Here is a 20,584-nt window from a genome sequence, read left to right as displayed (position 1 = left end):
TGAAGCATCACTCATATGCATCCAATGACGATGTCTCCGCGTTATTTCAGAAAATGTTTCCTGACTCTGACATAGCCAAATCTTTCACCTGTGGAAAGGACAAAACCAGCTACATTCTAAAATTTGGACTTGCCCCACATTTCATTGTGGGTGTGTGTGTGGTGGGGAGGACAGAGGTTATTCCCCCCTAGAAACCAAAGTCTGGCTACACCCTGTTTCAATACCAGCATTCAGTTCAGATGTCAGTGCTTACTTGAAGTTAGTCTATCTTTTGTGAGTGATTGACATGATAGTTCAACATTTTGGCGAATTTGCCTACTGCCATAAGCAGTATGGGTTCATTACTTTTAATTATCAGTGCATGTTGTTTTGAGATCCACCGGGCAGAGATGTGTGCTGCCCAGTGAAATATTTGTATTTTGTTGTGTTCTTATTTTGTGAAGCACTTTGTGTTGCATTTAATGACTGTAAACCGTCTTGTGATCCATCTGACAGTTAAATTTGGATTTTCAAATACAAAATTGGCATTGTCAAATGCTTACAATTTGTGTGTGAAAGTATCTGCATTTGGACATTGGCATTAAATTAGTTTAAAGTGGCATGAAAAAGGGCATGAAAAAGCATGAAATGAGATTTGCTGATACCTGCAGAAACCCTGTATTGTTGCTGGTCCCTGGAGGATGGGAAGGGGGGGTCTCACACTCACAATAGCTTCCCCTAGGCTCTGGTTGTAACAAAAGAAATGGCAATAAATACGTCTATGGAAAAAGTAACATATATTGTGAAAGGCAAATATAGGAGGTTTGAGGAAATCTGGAATCCTTTCTTATCCGTTCTTGAACATGGTGGAGATGACGTACCGATTGAGAAGTTGTTTCAAAACTAGTATGATGTGAAGAGAAGAAGATACTTTTTTTTGTGACCTCGTTGAAACGTATTCAAGATTAGGAAAATATGATTGAATAAATAAGTTCATAGGTAATAATTGGTATTTAAGGTTAAAATGTTAAAATTCATTGAACAGAAGTTAAAATATTGCTCAATGAGAGCAATGAATATTGGGTAATATTCAAAGGCTTCATAAAATACAGCATTTAAAATGTTAATTGTTGGTTGTGTTATAATATATGTTAAAATGCTTTGGATATACCTGTTAGAATAGGAAAGAAAAAATTGTACAAATGTTTTGTGAATTTGTTATTCTGGGACCTTTGGTGATTTTATGTTATTTCAGGACCTTTCTCATTCATGGACCAATCATCTTTGAGGTCAAACGACGAGGGGGCGGGGCGAACGGGAGGTGAGCAGGAAGTGACGAAGGAGAGCGAGAGAGACGAGCGGAGGAAGCCGAGTGATGCAGATCGTCTGCTGTGAAGTAAACAGACGAACTTTTTAATGTCTACGCCAGTTGAGTGAAAGTGTTCGACCAGGACTCTTATAAAGACTTTAATGGTGGTAGAGTTATATGTCTGAGTGGACAACTCAGCACAAGAAGACATTAAGGAGCTCAAGTTAGCTGCTGACCTAGCGGCTAGCAGTGCGTGCATGGACTTTGCTAACAAGCTAGCGGCGAGCAAACTGGATGAGTAGAGCCATTGTGGAGCTGTGAGACCGACGACAGACACAGAGACCCAGAAGAAACCGGACAGCGTTGCAGAGTGGTGGACTTTGTCGAGATCGTCAGCTGCGTGAGTCTTCTCTTCATCTCTTCCTGGATCCTGAGCGCGGGAAGCTAACTCCATTGAGTGCCGGCACCGGTGGTGAAGCGGCCATTTTGTTTCAGGCTACAACGCACAGGAGCTACATTCAGGCCTGCAACTTTGAACTGGGTATTTTCATTTAGGCTATTTTATTTTATTTGGGCTCATATGTTTTAAATGTGTATGTGAATGCACTTGATACTGTGAGTTGTAAAGCATTTGATAAGACCTTTGAAAGAAACATTTAACAAGTGAGTTCAAATCTTTCTTAGAGTGAAGAGTGAAATGGCGCAGCAAAACCATCAGCTGGACCGAGAAAAGTTCTGCTGTTCCGTCTGTTTGGATCTTCTGAAGGATCCGGTGACTATTCCCTGTGGACACAGCTACTGCATGAACTGTATTCAATCCCACTGGGACACAGAGGATGAGAAGAAAACCCACAGCTGCCCTCAGTGTAGGCAGAGCTTCACACCTAGGCCTGTCCTGGTGAAAAACACCATGTTAGCAGATTTAGTGGAGGAGCTGAAGAAGACTGGACTCCAAGCTGCTCCTGCTGATCTCTGCTATGCTGGAAATGAAGATGTGGCCTGTGATGTCTGCACTGGGAGGAAACGGAAAGCTGTCAAGTCATGTTTATCCTGTCCTGCATCTTACTGTGAGAAACACCTCCAGCATCATTATGAAGCAGCTCCTTTAAAGAAACACAAGCTGGTGGAGCCGTCAGAGAAGCTCCAGGAGAACATCTGCTCTCGTCATGATGAGATGATGAAGATTTTCTGTCGTACTGATCAGCAGTGTATCTGTATTTTGTGCACCATGGACGAACATAAAGGCCACGACACAGTGTCAGCTGCAGCAGAGAGGACTGAGAGGCAGAGAGAGCTGGAGGGGAGTCGACACAACATCCAGCAGAGAATCCAGGACAGAGAGGAAGATGTGAAGCTGCTTCAACAGGAGGTGGAGGCCATCAATGGCTCTGCTGATAAAGCAGTGGAGCACAGTGAGAAGATCTTCACCCAGCTGATCCGTCTCATGGAGGAAAGACGCTCTGATGTGAAGCAGCAGGTCAGATCCCAGCAGGAAACTGAAGTGAGTCGAGTCAAAGAGCTTCAGGAGAAGCTGGAGCAGGAGATCACTGAGCTGAAGAGGAAAGACGCTGAGCTGAAGAAGCTCTCACACACAGAGGATCACAACCAGTTTCTACACAACTACCCCTCACTGTCAGCACTCAGTGAGTCTACACACTCATCCAGCATCAAGATCCGTCCTCTCAAGTACTTTGAGGATGTGACAGCAGCTGTGTCAGAGCTCAGAGACAAACTACAGGACGTCCTGAGAGAGACATGGACCAACATCTCACTGACAGTGACTCAAGTGGATGTTTTACTGTCAGAACCACAACCAGAGCCCGAGACCAGAGCTGGATTCTTAAGATATTCACGTGAAATCACACTGGATCCAAACACAGCATACAGACAGCTGTTATTATCTGAGGGGAACAGAAAAGTAACATACAACAGTCAACCACAGTCTTTTTTTAGTCACCCAGACAGATTCACTGATTATTATCAGGTCCTGAGTAGAGAGAGTCTGACTGGACGTTGTTACTGGGAGGTGGAGTGGAGAGGAGGAGTTAATGTTGCAGTCGCGTACAAGAATATCAGCAGAGCAGAGATTGTGAGTGTGTTTGGACGAAATGACAAATCTTGGTCATTATGTTGTAACAATCACAGTTATAAATTTTATCATAACAACGTCCAAACTCCCGTCTCAGGTCCTCGGTCCTCCAGAGTTGGAGTGTACCTGGATCACAGTGCAGGTATTCTGTCCTTCTACAGCGTCTCTGAAACCATGACTCTCCTCCACAGAGTCCAGACCACATTCACTCAGCCTCTCTATGCTGGACTTCATGTTAATTGTGGCTCCATTGCTGAGTTCAGTAAAGTCAAATAGACAGAAGTCATTTAAGTGTCAGTGAGTTAAATTCTGAGTTTTAACTCTTAAACTTATTCTGTCTTCATGTTTGTGGCTGATTGTTGTCGTGTCTTCACCTGTCAATCAAACATTGTGGGCGGTACTTTGACATCTTGTCATCTGTTGTTGTGTAAATGTAGTAGTTCTCTTTACTCTGTACATTTTTAAATTCATCTAGAATCAAATTTACATTTATTTGTTTGGCAGAACAAAAGCTGTCGTTGTTCCGATCGTCACACAAATTCAACAATATGTGAGGAAAATCATTTATTATGTTCTTGTACGTAGCTGAGATTCAAACAAACTGATTGTGTCATTCATTGAACAAGAGTCATTGAACAGACTTTACTGATGGGACGTGTGAACAAACTGAAGCTTTACATCATGAATAAACCAACATGAACGAAGTCTTTTCTTGTCGTCTTCATTCCAGAGTCTCACACAGAGCTGATGGAGAACATGTGACACTAATATGAGAGTATAACTGAGGCAGTTTTCCTCCTGAAACACCACAAAGTTCACAGTTCATGTTCAGAGCTGAAGTAGCCAGAAAATCACGACATGAATAAATTATTCTTCCCATTTGGTTATAAGTATTTCCATGTTGTTGAATCATAATTCTAGAAGTCAGAGAACTTTAAAAGCCTCAAATGTCACATTCCTAAATACTATTTACAAGCTGAGAGCTGATGTGAATAATATCTGTAAAGGTGAAACTCTTCTCTCCCATCTTTCCCGTGTCACCTGAATGCAGCATCAGTGTTCCAGGCTGTGACTCCTGTGAACAAAGTGACACAGTGTGATGTTACATATATTTAATTGTGTCTTTAATGATGTTGTTTGAAGCTGCCAAAGGCTCTGAAGTTTCCACATGTCTTCCTGCAGTGAACATCACAGCAGGTTAACAAGTGAACTGTGAAAACTGATGCAGGACACAAGAGGGCGCCGTCATCCTGCTGACCAGAGATGTAGTGGAGTTTAAAGCAGCTCTGCTCAGAAAAATGTATAATATCAGCCAAATGTTCCAAACAGAGAAACATACAGATTCACTGAAGGTCACCTGTTGCTCTAACTGGAACATGAATACAATTTCAAAACATGAGGTCATGTCTGAACATTTCAGCCTGAGTCACGTAAAATGTATTTATTCATTTATTTATTTATTTTGTCCGCAATGGTGTTTATTTATCAATGAAGTCCCATGATGCCACGCTACTTGTGTCTTTTGTTTCGTCAGAGAGACCCCTAGTGGCAACAATGCAAACTGTACAGACGAGTAAAAGCTGATTTATTGATCAGTCGAATCATTAAGATAAAACATTCACCCTCAGAAGGAATTCTCTGACATTGTCGAGAAATAAGCCGTTTGCTTTCCCCAAGTATGAATCAAGTATTAGCTTAGCTTAGCTTAGCTTAGCGTAAAGACTGAAAACAGGTAGAAACAGCTAGCCTGGCTCTGTCCAAACAAAATCCTCACTGTCAGCAACTCTAAACTTATTTTACCTCTCCTCACCACGGCAACAAGACTACAGGAAGTGACCCGAAATAGTTCCGACCGTCGGGTCTTGTACAGATTTCATGAACCTGTTAGACCCAACGTGGTGATCCGAGTCACAACAATGGCGCCCCCCAGTGGTCGTAGATAAAAGACTGAGTTTATTTCTGTTTCTCTTGTTTTCTTCCATGTGTAACTATGTTTCTGTGTGTCGTACCAGCTTCAGGGATCAGGAATGATGAGAAGTCTGAAGAAAAGTCGAACGTGAACATCTTGATATTTGACCTGAACAGATTTAAAGGGTGACTCCACCAATTTTCCACATTAAAGTGTGTTCACAGGTCTTGGGGAGTTTTACTGCATATGTGGAAAAAGTGTTATAAAACCTTTTGAGGCTGCAGAGGAAGCTGCCGTGATGTCGCTCAGTGGATACATTGCATTGTGGGTAATGTAGGCAGCCAGGTTTTGAGTCGAGTTGCATTTTTTTATTGGCGTAAAAAGCAAACGTTGATTCTGATAATCAGAAAAATCCTGAACATTACATAGTTATATATTTCCTATAGAAGTATCAGATTTCATATTCAATCGTTTTTAAAAATCTAAATCTGTATGATAATCAAAAATACATGTATGATTTACATATCAAGTAATAATATCAGACAACTATTTTCATAAGTGACAAGTGGCTTTTGTGCACTTTTTACAACACTGATATTTAAAATATTAAATAGCAAATCCATCGACTTAATCATGTTGAGAGAGATAGATAGATAGATAGATAGATAGATAGATAGATAGATAGATAGATAGATAGAAAGATGTGGTCTGGCGCCCTCTGATGGTTATTTTTTTTTCAACTTGATAAGCAGTTTTTCATATTTTCCCTCAAAGTCTGATCATCAGAAATCAATACTTTTCTGTACAGTCGATGAAGATGGAGTATTGGGTGTGTGTGAGTTGTGTTGTTGATCTTTGTCATCATGTCCAAAGTCACCTACAGTCTCTGCTACCTGTGAGGTGCATCAAGTCAGCCACAATCAACAAGCAGCACACAGGAACCTGGATGAGGTTACCTTCAAAGTAAAAGCATTTGCTAGCTATTTGCTCTTGTGTGTCACTTGTTTATTTTTTATGCTGTAGCTCATGACAACAGCTGGATAATAAACATATATACCAGAGAAGTCATTGGTATCGACTGTTTAAAGCAACAATATCTTCTTTAACATAATAAAATAAATGTAATAAAATGTAAATTGCAAAGTGTTGGATTTTTCATGTTTGGCTTGAATTTGTGATGACGATGTGCCTGCTACATCTGCACCTAAAATATATTGAAATATCAAATCAAAATCACTCCTTATAATGTGATACGTTAATGGAAGAGAAGTAGAGAAGAAGAAGATGATGAAGGAGAAGATGATGAAAAAATGACGAAGAAGAAGAAGAAACCTTTTGACATTTAACCACCTTTATGAAAGCATGTCTAGATGTCATGAAGAAGAAGAAGATGATGAAGATTATGGTGATGAAGAAGAAGAAGATGATGATTTGAAGAAGAAGAAGAATATGATGATAAGGAAGAAGAAGAAGAAGAGGAAGAAATCTTTTGACTTTTAATCACCCTTATTAAAGCATGTCTAGACATCATGAAGAAGATGATAAAGAAGATGATAAAGAAGATAATAATAGAAGATGAAGAAAACAAAGAAGAAGAAGATGATGATTGATGATGATGATGACAAACAAGAAGAAGAAGGAGACAATGATGAAGAATGAAAAGAAGAAGAAGAAAAGAAGGGGATGATGATGATGATGATGATGATTGATGATGATGATGACGACAGCTTGTTTGGATAGAAGACAACATAAACATGAGGTATATCAGCAGCAGTGTGTGGAAAAATAATCGTCCGATCATGCTTTTATTTTGTAAATAAAGGCACCGGAAGAAGAAGCGCCATGTTGTTTGCAGCTTGCCGTTGGTGTCGGAGGCTCACAGCGCTGCGGCCGCACAGAGTGCGACACACTCCGGCTGACTGACTTTGGATTTTTTGGGGGTTTCGGGAGAAGCCAGAAGAGAGAAAAGAGGGAGAAACAGGCGGGAAACAGAGATATAAGTCGGTTTCTAACGGCGGAATGGCGGACCGGGACCCGGTACCGCTCCCTGCGGAGGTGCGGGCCAAACTGGCGGAGCTGGAGCTGGAGTTATCGGAGGGTGAGTACTTGGTGTTTCACCGCGGAGCTCGGAGGCTCTCTGCCCGGCTCTGCTGCTGCTGCTCTCGGGCTGTTCGGTGGTCGAACCGCGTTCAGAAGTGTTGAGCTCCGACTGCCACAAGTTCAAGTCCGTCTGTGGACATTGTGTGAGACGCATGCTGCTGTTCTGACGGCTCCGGCGGGTCCGGCTCGGTTCTGGATGCAGGGATGTGGTGTTGTGGTGGTGTGGCAGTGGAGTGGAAACAGCCTGGGCATGATGTGGAGGGACTGAAGTGTTCCCATGATGTCTAATACAAGATTACTTTACGGATTTAGCATTAAAACTGATGACACATATTTAATAAGTACAGTAACATCACACCTGAACACCACATCAGTCTGGAAACAGTCATCAGGTATCATGATGGGAGTATAATCCATAATACTTTGTGTTAAAGCTTAAATTTTAACCGTGCATGAAACAAAACAACAGGACTGTCATGGTAATATCAGGAGAAATGCATCTTTTTATTGCTTTTCTTTAATTTATTACTTAATTATCATAAAAACAGGCCTTTTTTTTGCTTTTTGCTGATTACTAACCCAAAATATTGGCATCACAGTGATTTAAAACAGAGAACAGCAGCAACAAATCCTTTAAGTTAGCTAAAAACTGAGAAACTTTATTTATTATTTACATTAAAGTGTCCTCACATGTCTTCAAAATGCAAAATTTGTCTCCAAAAACAGCAAAAAAAACAGCAGGTGCTCAGTTGGATTTAATAAATTGGCCTTTTAAACAATTGATTGTTGACTAAAACAGAAGTTTTTGTAGATTAGTCGACTCACACGTCCGTCACAGCAGATAAACACCATCATAAAGTCTCTGCCGAGCACCAGAGAGACGTTACAGCTCCAGAGGGAATATCACAGGAATACTACAGAGGTTTTATCTTGATTTTTATTTTTTTGGTGTGTGTGTTCTCATTGTAATTTTGGAAAATCCCGTCCAGCAGCAGCAGCAGCAGCAGCAGTTCTGCATGCTGCTCAGACTCTGTGCAGCGAGCGTGCAGCTGTTACAGACACACTGTTCACATGAGGAGGAGGATGAATGATTTCCATTATACTCCAACTTCTCTCCATAACACCGGAGCATATATTGGCTTCTTGTGCAAGACGCTGTAATGCAGCTTTGGTATTGATTTTCTCATTAGTCCTCCTCCCTCCCTCCTCCCTCCCTCCCTCCTTCCTTCTCTTTCTTTTTCAGATTGATATGTCACATTGCTGCAGACTCACTCTCAGCCTGGAGAGTATCATAGTGTCATATTTCAGCTGCCTGCGAGCAGTGTTTCCCCCGTTTCTCATGGAGTCTGGAGGCTTTGCGGAGCTCAGCCATGTATGGAGAGAGAAAGAAAGGAAGAAAGAAAGGAAAGGCACAGAGGGAGAGAGAGAGAGAGGAAGAGATTTTAACAGCTGACTGCTAATGCACACATCGCATTTTAATGTTTCCACTGCTGCTGCTGCTGCTGCTACAGCTGCAGGTTTCAGAAGGATCTGAGCTGAGAGGAAAACGAGGAGGGGGAGGATGGGAAAAAGGTGACACACATTCCCTTTCTCCTCCTTTTTTTTTATGTAAACCGCCGGCTCAGAGATGCTCCAATGTAAACAAGTGCGTCTGGGGGGGGAAATGGGGTCAGATGCCCCGTTGCATTATTTACATGCTTAGCTGACGTTGTAAATGCACGCCGGCAGCGGATGCAAAGCTTCCTCGCATCCAGCAGACTTTGACCTAATTTTTTGATTTTCCACGCATCATCCCTTCCTCCTCCGGAGCCTCTCGCCGCGGGGGGCGGGGGTGAAACGGCGGCAGGAATTATAAACATTCAGGTGTCACCGCAGCTTCACAGGGCCCCTGAGCAAGGCATTTAACTCCTATATCCCACTTCCCCCCCCATTCCTTCACTTCCCGATGGACATTCAGCAGAGTTGCTGTCTGGAGGTGGAAGTCGATTTCAAGGATCCAAACAGAAGTGAAGGGAAACATCACAGCTTCGTTTGTGTTCACTCAAGATAAATCAAATTCCACTTCACTCTGACCTTTTGGCCGCTGAGGCCGTCTGAGGTTAACTGCCTTGCTCATCTAAATGCTAGTAATGAAAGAGGGTCAAGTGTCACCAAGCATGTCAAACAGGAGCTTTATCTCCGTCGCTTGATTTCTCTCAACCTCCCAGTTTGTTTTTACTTGAGTTAGTGAGTTCCTACGTTTCCCAGAATGCCCTCTGGCAACATAGACACATATATTTTCTGCGTAACCCCACAAATCTGTGGCGTGAAGCAGCTAGAGGGCAGATGACTCGTCACTTTCCACTTGGGGTGTCACCATTTCAGCATCGACAGCTAGTTGTACTTGAAATCACATTTTCTTTGTGGATTGGCACATCCAGGCTACCGTACCTCGACTTCATGAGAACTCAGACAGGAGGTGAATCACGATGTTACTTTGTGAATGTGAAAAATATGATGTACTTGATTAAAAAGCACTCCAGCGCCTCCTCACCTCCACTTTATTCTAACCGGTCCTCTGAGGAAGTAACGGCCACAAAAACATGTCCCCACTTTCTGAAATCGTCCTCATTCACTCTCAAGGTCTACGACTCTAATTGGTCCTCGCAAAGCTAGCAACACACACACACACACACACACACACACACACACACACACACACACACACACCGCCCTCACTGTATCTCCATCAGTGTGTTTCCCTGCAGCTGCAGACTGACAGGTTGTCCTGAACTAATCTGGCTGCAGGCTGAATATTAAGCTGTGCAGTTCAGCCCCCGATAACAAGCTGTCCACCTCAACACACTGCAGATTACACACACACACACACACACACACACACACACACACACACACACACACACACACACACAGAAAGCTTGCCCCACCTGACCCTCAGTGTCTGAGCGTTGTTGGATCTGCTGTGTGCGTGTTGTAAGTTTAGATTAGTTTCCCTCCTCGTCCCTTTTCCCTTTCCTTTGCAAAGGTCACCTGCCAATCAAACAGTGTGGGCGGGACTGTCGTGTCTCATACCTGCAGCTCATTGGCAGTTTTTTAATCCCCAAAATGCCGGTAGAGTCAGCCTTGACTTCGATACTGCTTCCTGAACTGTTTTCAATCCCAATTTTTATGAAGTCTGTTCACTGACTTTTGAAATTTGGTCTCGATGACAAGACATTTTTTACCAGCCGTCGAAGAAGGGCTGCACTATATATATAATCATTATGTTGACAGACGCTACAATTCATGGGAATGATTATATTTGCATCACAGTTGATAATGCAACTAAATAAAAACTATTAAATTCATGTTGACATCCGGCAAGGTGATTAAACGAGCTAGAATCGACCTTGCGATCAAATTTATGCAGAAATCGTTGATCAGCGTCGCACATTTTTTCTTGACATGTATAGATCTGACAGCCAATCACAACCAGGGACCGAGCTGGCTAACTTCTCGGTTTAGCGCCCTGCTAACTTGAATGGGGATGAAATAATTGAATCTTCTAGACAGGTAGCCGTGGCTCCTGTTTTAGCCTTATAAACACAAACACTCCCAAGTTTCATACTGCTAGCTAGCTGCACGTCTAACTGAGCTAACTAGCGGCCGTTAACTGAAGCGTGTCTGATCCGTCAAACGCGCCTCAACCAGATAATCCAAAGACGTGACGGAAACGTATCTGGTGTCGAACATAACGAGGATCTAGACTCCAGTTTTGAAGATGTGGAGGAGAGACGTGTTCAGGATGTCACGCTGACTTTTTAAACTGTATAAAAAGTCACTTGAGTATAAAACGTTATTGCTTCATCCCGTCATAAAGTGAAATCTGGTGTTCGGTTGTATCGATGTTGAAATTCAGCTCCTCTTTTATAACACTGCAGAGTTCCTTCGTCACATCTGGTCCTGATAAGATTCCTCAGTGAGAGTCTGTTATTTTTAAAGCTCTCTCTTCTCTTTCTTTCGTTCCTGAAAGATCCTTTTTGTTGGTGGAGGAACAGAAACCTCTTCCTGCCCGGTTCAGTTCTGATAATTACAGCCGTCTGTTTCAGGCCGGCTCCGGTGTCTGTGTATGATTTATCGGCCCTGTTCTGGTCCGCAGATGCTGCGTTTTGTTCTGAAAATAGCTTAAAAATGTGAATTTTAGCAGAGGGACTCTCCTGGATCTGGTCGGGTCGGCTCCCAGAATGTATCTCACCAAACTTCACTTGCTTTTTAAGCTCAGAGAAGCTTTTAGAAAACAGAGCTGCACTTTTTTATCATGTTTGTACATTTGAGCTCCATTTCTAGTGAACTCAGCTGGAGTTAATGCTGGTTATTGATACATTATTGATTAATTAGATGATTTTTTAGTGGAAACAATGTCAGAAAAGAATAATATAACATAAAACTATAAGCACCTAATGAAACTGAACTTAACTGCAATACTTTGTGAGTAAATACTTAGTTACTGTAGGATGATTGTTGGATGAGCCATTTTTTAAAATAAACTGATTTTCATCTTTTATCTGATTTAAAAAAAACTCTCCAATAATTTCCATAATCAGGAAAATGCTGAATATTGGATTGTAATTGTAATATCTTTAAATAAAGTTTCAGGGTTCGACAAATTCACCTGCGATAGGCCGATATATCTATCAGCTCTGATATACACGTGTAAGTTAATGTATACTTGTACCGTAAATACACAAGTACATTTATTTATGGAATATTAGCTTTGATACTTTACTACATTTACATATAAAGTATTATTCATTTGAGTGACCAGAGTTGTATTTTCACACGATATCGTTACTTTCACTCATGTCTGACATCCGGATACAACACGTTCTTCCTCTGTGAGGCGTTCAGGGGCTGTTGTGGTGGAGCGGACGGGTCTTCCAGTGCTTTCACACTCTGCTTCACACTCCTCAGCGGGACAGGACGTGATGTGACATTTCTGACAGTTCTTCAGGAGACTCCGAGCCGAGTCGACTGACGGCTTCTTTGAGGAGGAGCAGAGCTGTGATCCCGGCTCACTGCTGACTGACTGTGAGCTCAGAAGCTGCTGTCACCGACTCCTTTTACTCTACGCAGCTTAATAAGATATAACCTGTGTTGTTCGGTTGTAAACACGTCTCTGAACAGTGTTTGCAGGAGGGAATATGACGAGCACGGACAGAAATAAGTTTCATTATTAGAGACGAAGAAAAACAACTATGATTATCTAGAGATTCACTTTCAGATTGAGAAACAAATATCACCCAACTTAAATAGATGTAAGGTTTTCCATAGATAATTAAACTACAAGACAATCCAAGTGTTATCTGTTGACTGAAGTGTTCAGTCATTAGAGGACAGTAATAGTCAGGCGTCGTGCCAGCAGGTGATGTCTGCTGTCACTTCAGCGTCGAGGCTTTTATTGGCCGCCTGGCGGGTGAAGCCGGGTGTGGTTCCGACCTTTGGATGCGAGCGTGTTAGCAGATGACGTACGTAGTTCAACACACAGAGGCTGCGGTTATCTTAACGCACACACCTTATCAGCGGCGCAGACTGTGAGCGAGTGCTCGATGATCACCTGTGACTCAGTGATGTAAAACAAAGTGTTTCAGAGTGTTTCATCAGCGCTGTTTGATGTTTAGAGTTCAGACCGCTGCAGACCAGCTGACGCTCTCTCAGCTCTGTTTCACATCCTGAATCCAGGTACCGACATTCTCGTGAACCCGTCGTGTCCTGTAACGTCTGATTAAAGGGAGATGAGGTCTTTTTTCTGTCAGTGATAATCAAGTCACACTCACCGAGGGAATCGCTAAAATTTGGAGAAACGGTGACGGATCAGGAAACACGAGGCGTCAAACCTTCAGCTCATCCAAACATGTTGTGTAAGAGACACAAAGAAGGTGAAAGATAAACACAACGAGGCCTCAGTGGATTTGTTGGGTGTCGTTTATTTATTATCTGATTCTCCAACTTTTTGTACACAGATTTGGTAAAAACGATGGTAAAAAATAACGTGAAATAAACACATGTCTTTATTGGAAAACACCCAAATCTTCCGGAGACCTCGGGAAAACACAGAGTTTACAGACAGACCTCCATCTTTAACGTACCTGCTGTACTTCCTGTAGTTTCTGTGCAGTGAGGGATTATTAGAAACATGTCAGGTGTCACTTTGATTCTGAGGTTTCGATAATCTGGATTGACTGTTGGTTTGTTGACGATCTGTCTGATGGATTGTCTGCTTGAGTTTGGACGATGTTGCATTGGTATAAACATGTTGGGAGTTATCGTTTGTTTCAATTTAACACTATTGGTATTAATAATTCTGCTTCTCTGCATTTCCCATCAGCCCCTGATGCTCCTGGTCAACTTTGCATCCATTAAAAGACAGAAATCTGTTAAAGAATGAGTGTTAATGTTGCTGAAAAGCTTCAGAAAAAGCTGCTCAGGTAACATTAAGTTTAGAATATTGTTTTGCAGATGTGTTACGTGTTTTTGTATCGTCAGAAAGTGTAAATATTTGATCTGATTTCCCTCTGAAACAACAATCCCTGCTTGTTTAAGTGCTTTACAGCAGATTTCTCTCCATAATTAGCGTTGACAGTGCAACAGGTAGATGAATCAATAGTTTCCCATTCGCACCAGACAGTCCTGTTGTTGTTGTTTTTGCGTCTTTGTGAATCATTTTCCTTCTCAGAGTAGCTCAGTGTTGAATTGACAGATCTGTGACTGCAGGGTGGAGACGTCTGGTGCTCGCCGTCCTGCAGCCTCTGTCCTCTCCTGCATCGTAACGTCTCACCTTTCGACCGGCAGTTGCCATAGAGATGTTATTTTCTCTCCTCCTTCCTGAGAGATTATGACCTGTGGGGATGGAGAGAGGCTTGTTCTACTTTAGCAGCACACGGCGTCTGTCTCACAGCGAGGGCCATAAATTCATATTTGGTCTCTTTGTCGGCTTCCTCGAGCGACACGAACGGGGAATTCAAGACTCAGGACGTGCAGTCACTAGAAGTAAATCGACCGCCGTCCTCACTTGACTCCCGCCGGAGAAACATCCGGGTGAAAATCATCATTTTATTGTAGTCGCTGTTGTTAAAAACAGTCTCAGGCGAGCCATCTGAGGTGAGCAGTGCTTCGGATTCAGCGAGGTGACATCAGCCTGAGACGATCGGCCTCTCGAGCTGAACAAACGTACAGCTGTGGAGGGATGACAGCCTCCTCTGGGCACCGGCGTTTTCACTTTCAGGACGGAGAGAAAAGAAAATTGTTATTTTCTCACTTTTTTTCTTTTCCAACAGGGTTTCAAAAGCCCACAGGGTCATAAAACTCACTCGGCACACAGACAAGCATGTGGAAACTTTCCACTCAAGGAAGAAAAACAAAATGAAAGATATATTTTCTTTACCAAACAGAAGCTGTACGGAATCCCAAGAGCGCCAAACGCAGAGTCTTTATTTAAAAACACTTTTTCAGTTGAATGCAAATCATCCTGCTGGAGCGCTTTCCCTCGTCCCTGAGTGGCTCTTCTTCTTCTTCTTCTTCTTCTTCTTCTTCTTCCTCATGAAACACTTTGCTGTCGGTGCAACAAAGCCACTGAGAGAATTGCACACTTTAACGGCTCGGTTGCAGATAAAAAATGAATTATATTGCTTTTATTTTTTTCGCAGTGCGGCTCTCAACATGCAGTCGTTTGGATCTGTGTCGAGGGTGTGACTGTCCTGAGCCGCCACAGTTACCGCAAACATAAACACGTCAACCTCCAGCGGATTAATCAAGCTTAAAAACAAAAAAAACCTGAGGATTTAAACATAAACACACCACCAGGGTTGAGACGGTCCACATGTTTGTCATCAGCTGTCATCCTCTGTCGGAGAGCCGGGCGTCTTCTCGCAGGAGGCAGCCGCATAAATATTCATCCGCCCTCGCTGTCGGCCTCGCAGCACAACAAATCTGGAGGGCTGGAAATGTCAGCGGGTCGAGCAGGCGTTTGTCTCGAGATTGTCAGTTCTCAGCAGGCGGACGGAGCAACAAAACAAATAATGAATACAATCAAAAAGATGCAGTTTTACCTGAAGTCACCATCAGGCAGTTTGTGCTGAGGCAGCGCTTTACGTAAACTGACAGGAATTCAATCCAACATGTCATTATTATTTAAAAGTCTGAGCTGCATGCTGTCACATTCATTTAATAAAGTTATTGGTAAATCTTTACTTAAAGTTCCCCTGATAAGCAGCAAATAAACATTTAGCACACTGTAATGAAGTCGTGTGACAGGATGTTTAAGTTTAAAGACTCAACACAATGAAGACAGTAAATCCAATTTAAATGAACATCATAAATTACATCAGTACGTTAATAAAATACCAATAAGTTAAAGTGAAACTCTCGCCAAAATGCAACCTAGGCTTTCTTTGTGAATGTATACGAGTCAAACCTTCATGTAAAAGCATAATTACGATGAAAGAGGCACTTTTAAGATTTACCGTATTTCCGTTTTCAGGTCAAACTCATTTTCAATGGGAGTGCTACTGGCAGTTTTACGCTAGCATCAAAATCTCTATTTTTAAAACAGTAAGAAGTCTCGACACAACATGAAACTTTGCTGGTAGTATCACCAGGGTCTCTACACATGAACACGAGCATTGAGAACATTGTTTGTGTACACAGAGTTTACTAAAAGAAGGTTTTGGAACGACTCACGTTAGCAGTAGCTTGTTCCGCTCGCCGCCGTCCTGCCAGTGGAGAAGTGTCGATCTCAGAATGTGACGTAAGATGGAGGAGTTGGACCCGAAAACAAAATACAGTAAATCTTAAAAGTGCCTCTTTCATCGTAATTATGCTTTTATACGAAGGTTTGACTTGAGTACATTGACAAAAGAGAGAGTTTTGCTGACTAGCGAGGTTAGCAACTTTCAACTTTTAATGACTCGTCCTGTGGTTGCTCACATCCTAAAGACTGTCTTTTTGACAAGTTATGAGTCCTGTAACCCCAAAATCACTTCAGCGTCATTTTCACACATCCGGTTCCCTCGTCTCGAAGTCTGCGTCATTAAAAGTCCCACAGTTTAATTAAAAAGCTCTTCCGTGTGTTAAAAACGGTTAGCGGTTGCTAAATGAGACTACAGAGGTCGTCGGGGACATTAAACACGGAGAATCATCTGCTCACTCGCCCGTGTTTACAGCCCACTTTTGCTGCAAACTAATCCAACTCTGACTTTACAACTTGTACATTGATCAGTTTATAGAGAACCTGGATAGTAATTATGTAGTAAGACACTCAGTGGTGGTGACGTTCAAGTCATGTGAGCGTGATGTCGATGTTTATAGCCTGACATCAGCTTTTTACTGCGACAGATTTAATTCACACATTGAAATGAAAGTGCTGTCATAAACTAATTCATATATCACACAGGCATTTTGTGCAGGGAACCAGGGCGATGCCAACTTCAGTATTATCGTTTTTGGGGTGATGGTAAAAAACGTCAGAGCCCTGATTTTGCCCTTGGGGTGCGACAAAAGTGATAATAATCAGAACAACAGTCTCGTCCTTTATTTCCAACAGCCATTAACATGAAAATCACCTCCGTCACTTTAACAGATAAAAGAGGCAGTCAGTCACTTTTTTTACTTCAGTCAAGCAGAGAAAGATGATGGACAAAACTCGGGGTGGGTATTGGCAAGAACCTCACGATACGTTTCACGATACTTTGGTCACGATACGATACGTATCACGATATCACGATATTGCGATATAAATAAAGATGAAAACACAAGTACCTGTATATGTACATCAGATGATATTGATCAGAGGACAAATTGAGTCAAAACTATTTCATTCAAAACAGCCTCTCCATTTTATTAATTCCCATGAAATTTCCGGGCAGTAATATTCTCTTTGTCCAGCTTGTTGTTCTTGCTATCTCTCTTAACTTTGAAGCCAAAGTGCTTCCAAACGTCAACTTTAAATTGCGGAGGCGTTGTTAACTTGCCATCCATTTTGCAAAGACCTCAGCCACTCTCTCTACTACAGAAATACACCTGCCGCACAGCAGAGTCGCTCTTCGGCGATATATCGATATTTGGAGTTGAAAAATCTATATTGTATTGGGCGGCAAAGTATCGCGATATATTGCCGTATCGATATTTTTGCCCACCCCTAGAACAAACTGTCACAAAGGCCGTATAACTGATCCAGCAGCAGTTCAGTCGGTGGAATAACTTCACATCACTTGCAGAATTCTTCACTTACAATCAGGAATAACTTGATAAGATCTTTCTGCAGCTTACATCTTTACCACAACGTTTAAAAAAAACAATAAAGCACTTAACCTTTCAGATCTCGACACTCCTGCCCAACATGTCTGAGATGAGACGTGAAGCCTCGGTGTTTATCTCCTCCTCCTCCTGATCTGAACGGAGATGGCATTTGTGCTTGCTCAGGCAATTTAGAAAAACCCTTCGGATGCTCGGTGTAATGGGCTTCAGCCGCTCCATCTGCCATTAGAGCAGTCAGAAGACCCCCAATCAGCATTTTCATTTGCTCAGCCTCCTGTCTCAGCCCGATCAATGTCAGATTTCAGAGCCTGCTTTAACGGCACGCCAGCCTCTGATGCAAAGAACCCTTCAATCACCTAATTGGCTTCAGCAGCCCGGCGCTGATCATAAAAAAAGTTGTGTTTTCCTGCAGAATCAACGGTTAATGAGCTGAGTTTACAATCCCCAGACTGCAGCGATTGTGTGTGTATGTGTCTGTTTATTTGGAGCTCAGGACTGTTTTCTTTCTTACATTAATGTTTCTTTGGCAGCTGAGTGTTTTTGGCTTCGTGTACGAGGTGCAGAGAAGGGGTTTCTGGGTAAAATGTCAGGCCGTGCACGTGGACGGTTTGTTCGTCCAAACATGTGGTGAGTAAGAGAGTTTTTATGGTAGCAGTCGAGTCACATGATACCTTAAAAACTACAGATTAACGAGATGGTTTAGAAAGAAAGGCTGCAATTTAAGATTATTGTCATTATCTCCTCATCTGGGGATTGTTTTTATTGATTAACCGATTGTGAAAGCAGCAGTCAGTTCTTGTTCCCAGTTGAGAGGATGTCCAGTGTTGATGCTGAAGATTAACTCATTAATACACGCTATGCTAATTGGTGTCTGAACCTGCTGGGAGATCCACTCTACAACAACAAGACTGTATTCTTGTAGTTCAAAAAGTGACCAACAGAGTGATGCGTCTTCTCCAGGAAGATGATTGAACAATTCTGAGAGGTCACATCGAGACGGTTAATGGAAAGAAGAAAAATAATGTAGTTTCTTCTGACTTTTCCTCCTCGTCCTTCAGACAGTCCTGGACACTTGTAGTACTTCAGGTGAAACAGATGAAAGAAAGGAAAGTTACTGTTCGGTTCAGCTGCACGCAGACATCCAACCAGGAAACAAAAGACAACAAAAAGAAGGATTCAGATTCATTCTTCACACCTATTATGATTAAATTCTGCGGTGCGTTCACTTCACTGGATGTCGTCGTCGTTCTGAATGGGACACAAACTCGATACCAATCATTGAGTCTGACTTTGTGCCATGAATAAACTGATAATGATTCATGTACCGTCCTAATTTGAACCGGAGGTGTTTGTTTTTGTGACGCTGACAGTCAGCGTGCAGGCTGCAGCCCCGACGAGGCCGCGTTGGGTTAATCCAGACCGGGAGAGTTCACTGTCTGCCATGGCGAGAACATCTAAACCCCCGTAACATCCCATCTGTCCCCCGCGGCAGCTTGCGAACGCGTCACTGCTGCGGCCCGCCGTCCAGATCAACAGGAGGAAATGTTGGCACTTTACCGTCTTTGCGAACCCAACGGACGTGTTCAAATCTGTACGTGACAGATTTAACAAATCGACACGTGTCATGATACATCCATGTTACTTGTTTATGAGCTGACTTTGGCGGAGACGGCGGCGATGATGTAACAGCAGGAAGGCTGCCAAGTGTTTCAACATTTGTAGGCGTCACACCATCAGATATTTTGGACAAGATCTCAGAAAACTTTCCAACCTAACCCTTAACAAATGTTTGGTTTTTTGATATAAATAAACGCACATTTAACTTTGTTGCATTCATCTGCCTAATCTTGTGCTTTAATACCTTGATAAAAATATCGATATCATATCGATTTATCTTTTTTAGGGTTGATAGAATAATGTTTTATCTATAAAAGAAGGAAAAAAGACTCAAAGGAACGTCTTAAAATTGCACCCAACCGTCCAAAACCCAACGACTCTTCATTTCCGATCATAAATTCCAAAGTAAAGCATCAAGTTCTCACATTTGAGGAGCTGGAAGAAGAAACGTTGGACAGTTCTGTTGCTTGAAACATATAAAAATTGATTCATTGAGTTATCACTGCAGCAAGTTAAGATGTTGGCGTACTAGTGTACGAAATATAAACATTTAGCAGTCTGAGAATCACTCGATCAGTCGGAAAATGCTTTGTAATCTAACAGTATGCATAAAAACAAAACATTACCAAGTGATGAATAGGATCATTAATGCATTCTCCTCTTAAAGTAAAATCCTGATATCATTGCAGTCTGTCTGGATCACATCACATCAGGTCTCCCTCCCTCACATGCAGCTCTGATTACCGTGTTTTCATCGTTAGCTTCGACAGTTTCTGCCATAATGAGAGAATTACAGCACATGAAGTCACTAATCTTGGAAACGTTTTCACCGTGTTGCTGGTGCGACAGCTTGAAGTAACGCAACTGCTGTCGGAAAAAATTCCCAGCGACCGCATGCGGCCCTGCAAGTGTTCTCTGCCATGTTGCTTCTCATGGAGGTGATGTCATCGCTTGGAGCGGGCGGGAGGGAGGGAGGGAGGGAGATTTGGGGAGGATGGGGGGGGTGTTTCTGGCAGATTGCATCATTAAGCCGCTCAGACAGGCACTTTCAGCCCCTCTCTCGCCTGTTTTCTTCCCTCTTTGCCACTTCCCGCCTGTCGCTGATGCCGGCGTGCTGCGAGGGGGCCGCCGTTCAGAAAGTGAGGTCTCGAGGGGTGAAGGGAACAAAACAAAAAAGCAAAGCAACACCTCCTCCGCCTCTCTCGCTGGGAAGATGAATGAAACCGATGAGGAAACACGCGCCGTTTTTTTTTCTTTCTTTTCAAACACACGGCACAAATATTTGCTTTAG

At 42.5% G+C, this 20,584-nt stretch overlaps 2 protein-coding genes across 6 annotated transcripts in view; both read left to right on the top strand.

The window, feature by feature from the left end:
- Positions 1 to 1,281: 1,281 nt before the first annotated feature.
- Positions 1,282 to 3,799, top strand: LOC115573039 (tripartite motif-containing protein 16-like). Of its 2 annotated transcripts, none has more exons than XM_030403646.1 (2): positions 1,282 to 1,688; positions 1,973 to 3,799. In XM_030403646.1, exon 2 carries the CDS (start codon positions 1,986 to 1,988, stop codon positions 3,651 to 3,653), a length of 1,668 nt encoding a protein of 555 aa, XP_030259506.1. In that variant the 5' UTR covers positions 1,282 to 1,688; positions 1,973 to 1,985; the 3' UTR covers positions 3,654 to 3,799. The 2 variants fall into 2 exon arrangements, with proteins under 2 accessions (XP_030259506.1, XP_030259505.1); XM_030403645.1 differs by having other exon boundaries at positions 1,282 to 1,829.
- A 3,327-nt stretch (positions 3,800 to 7,126) lies between these two features.
- The window catches only part of dip2ca (disco-interacting protein 2 homolog Ca), a 179,505-nt gene continuing 166,047 nt past the window's right edge, over positions 7,127 to 20,584 (top strand). For 3 of the 4 annotated variants that reach the window (XM_030402170.1, XM_030402168.1, XM_030402167.1), the window contains exon 1: positions 7,127 to 7,384. In XM_030402170.1, coding sequence (XP_030258030.1) covers positions 7,306 to 7,384 — 79 coding nt within the window. In that variant the 5' untranslated portion in view covers positions 7,127 to 7,305. The remainder of the gene's footprint in view (positions 7,385 to 20,584) is intronic. The other variant, XM_030402169.1, reaches the window with a different exon arrangement.

Source organism: Sparus aurata, chromosome 21 (genome assembly GCF_900880675.1).
Source record: "Sparus aurata chromosome 21, fSpaAur1.1, whole genome shotgun sequence".
NCBI lineage: Eukaryota > Metazoa > Chordata > Actinopteri > Spariformes > Sparidae > Sparus > Sparus aurata.
The sequence above is the reverse complement of the archived record's forward strand: the minus strand, read 5'-3'. Positions and strand labels throughout refer to the sequence as shown.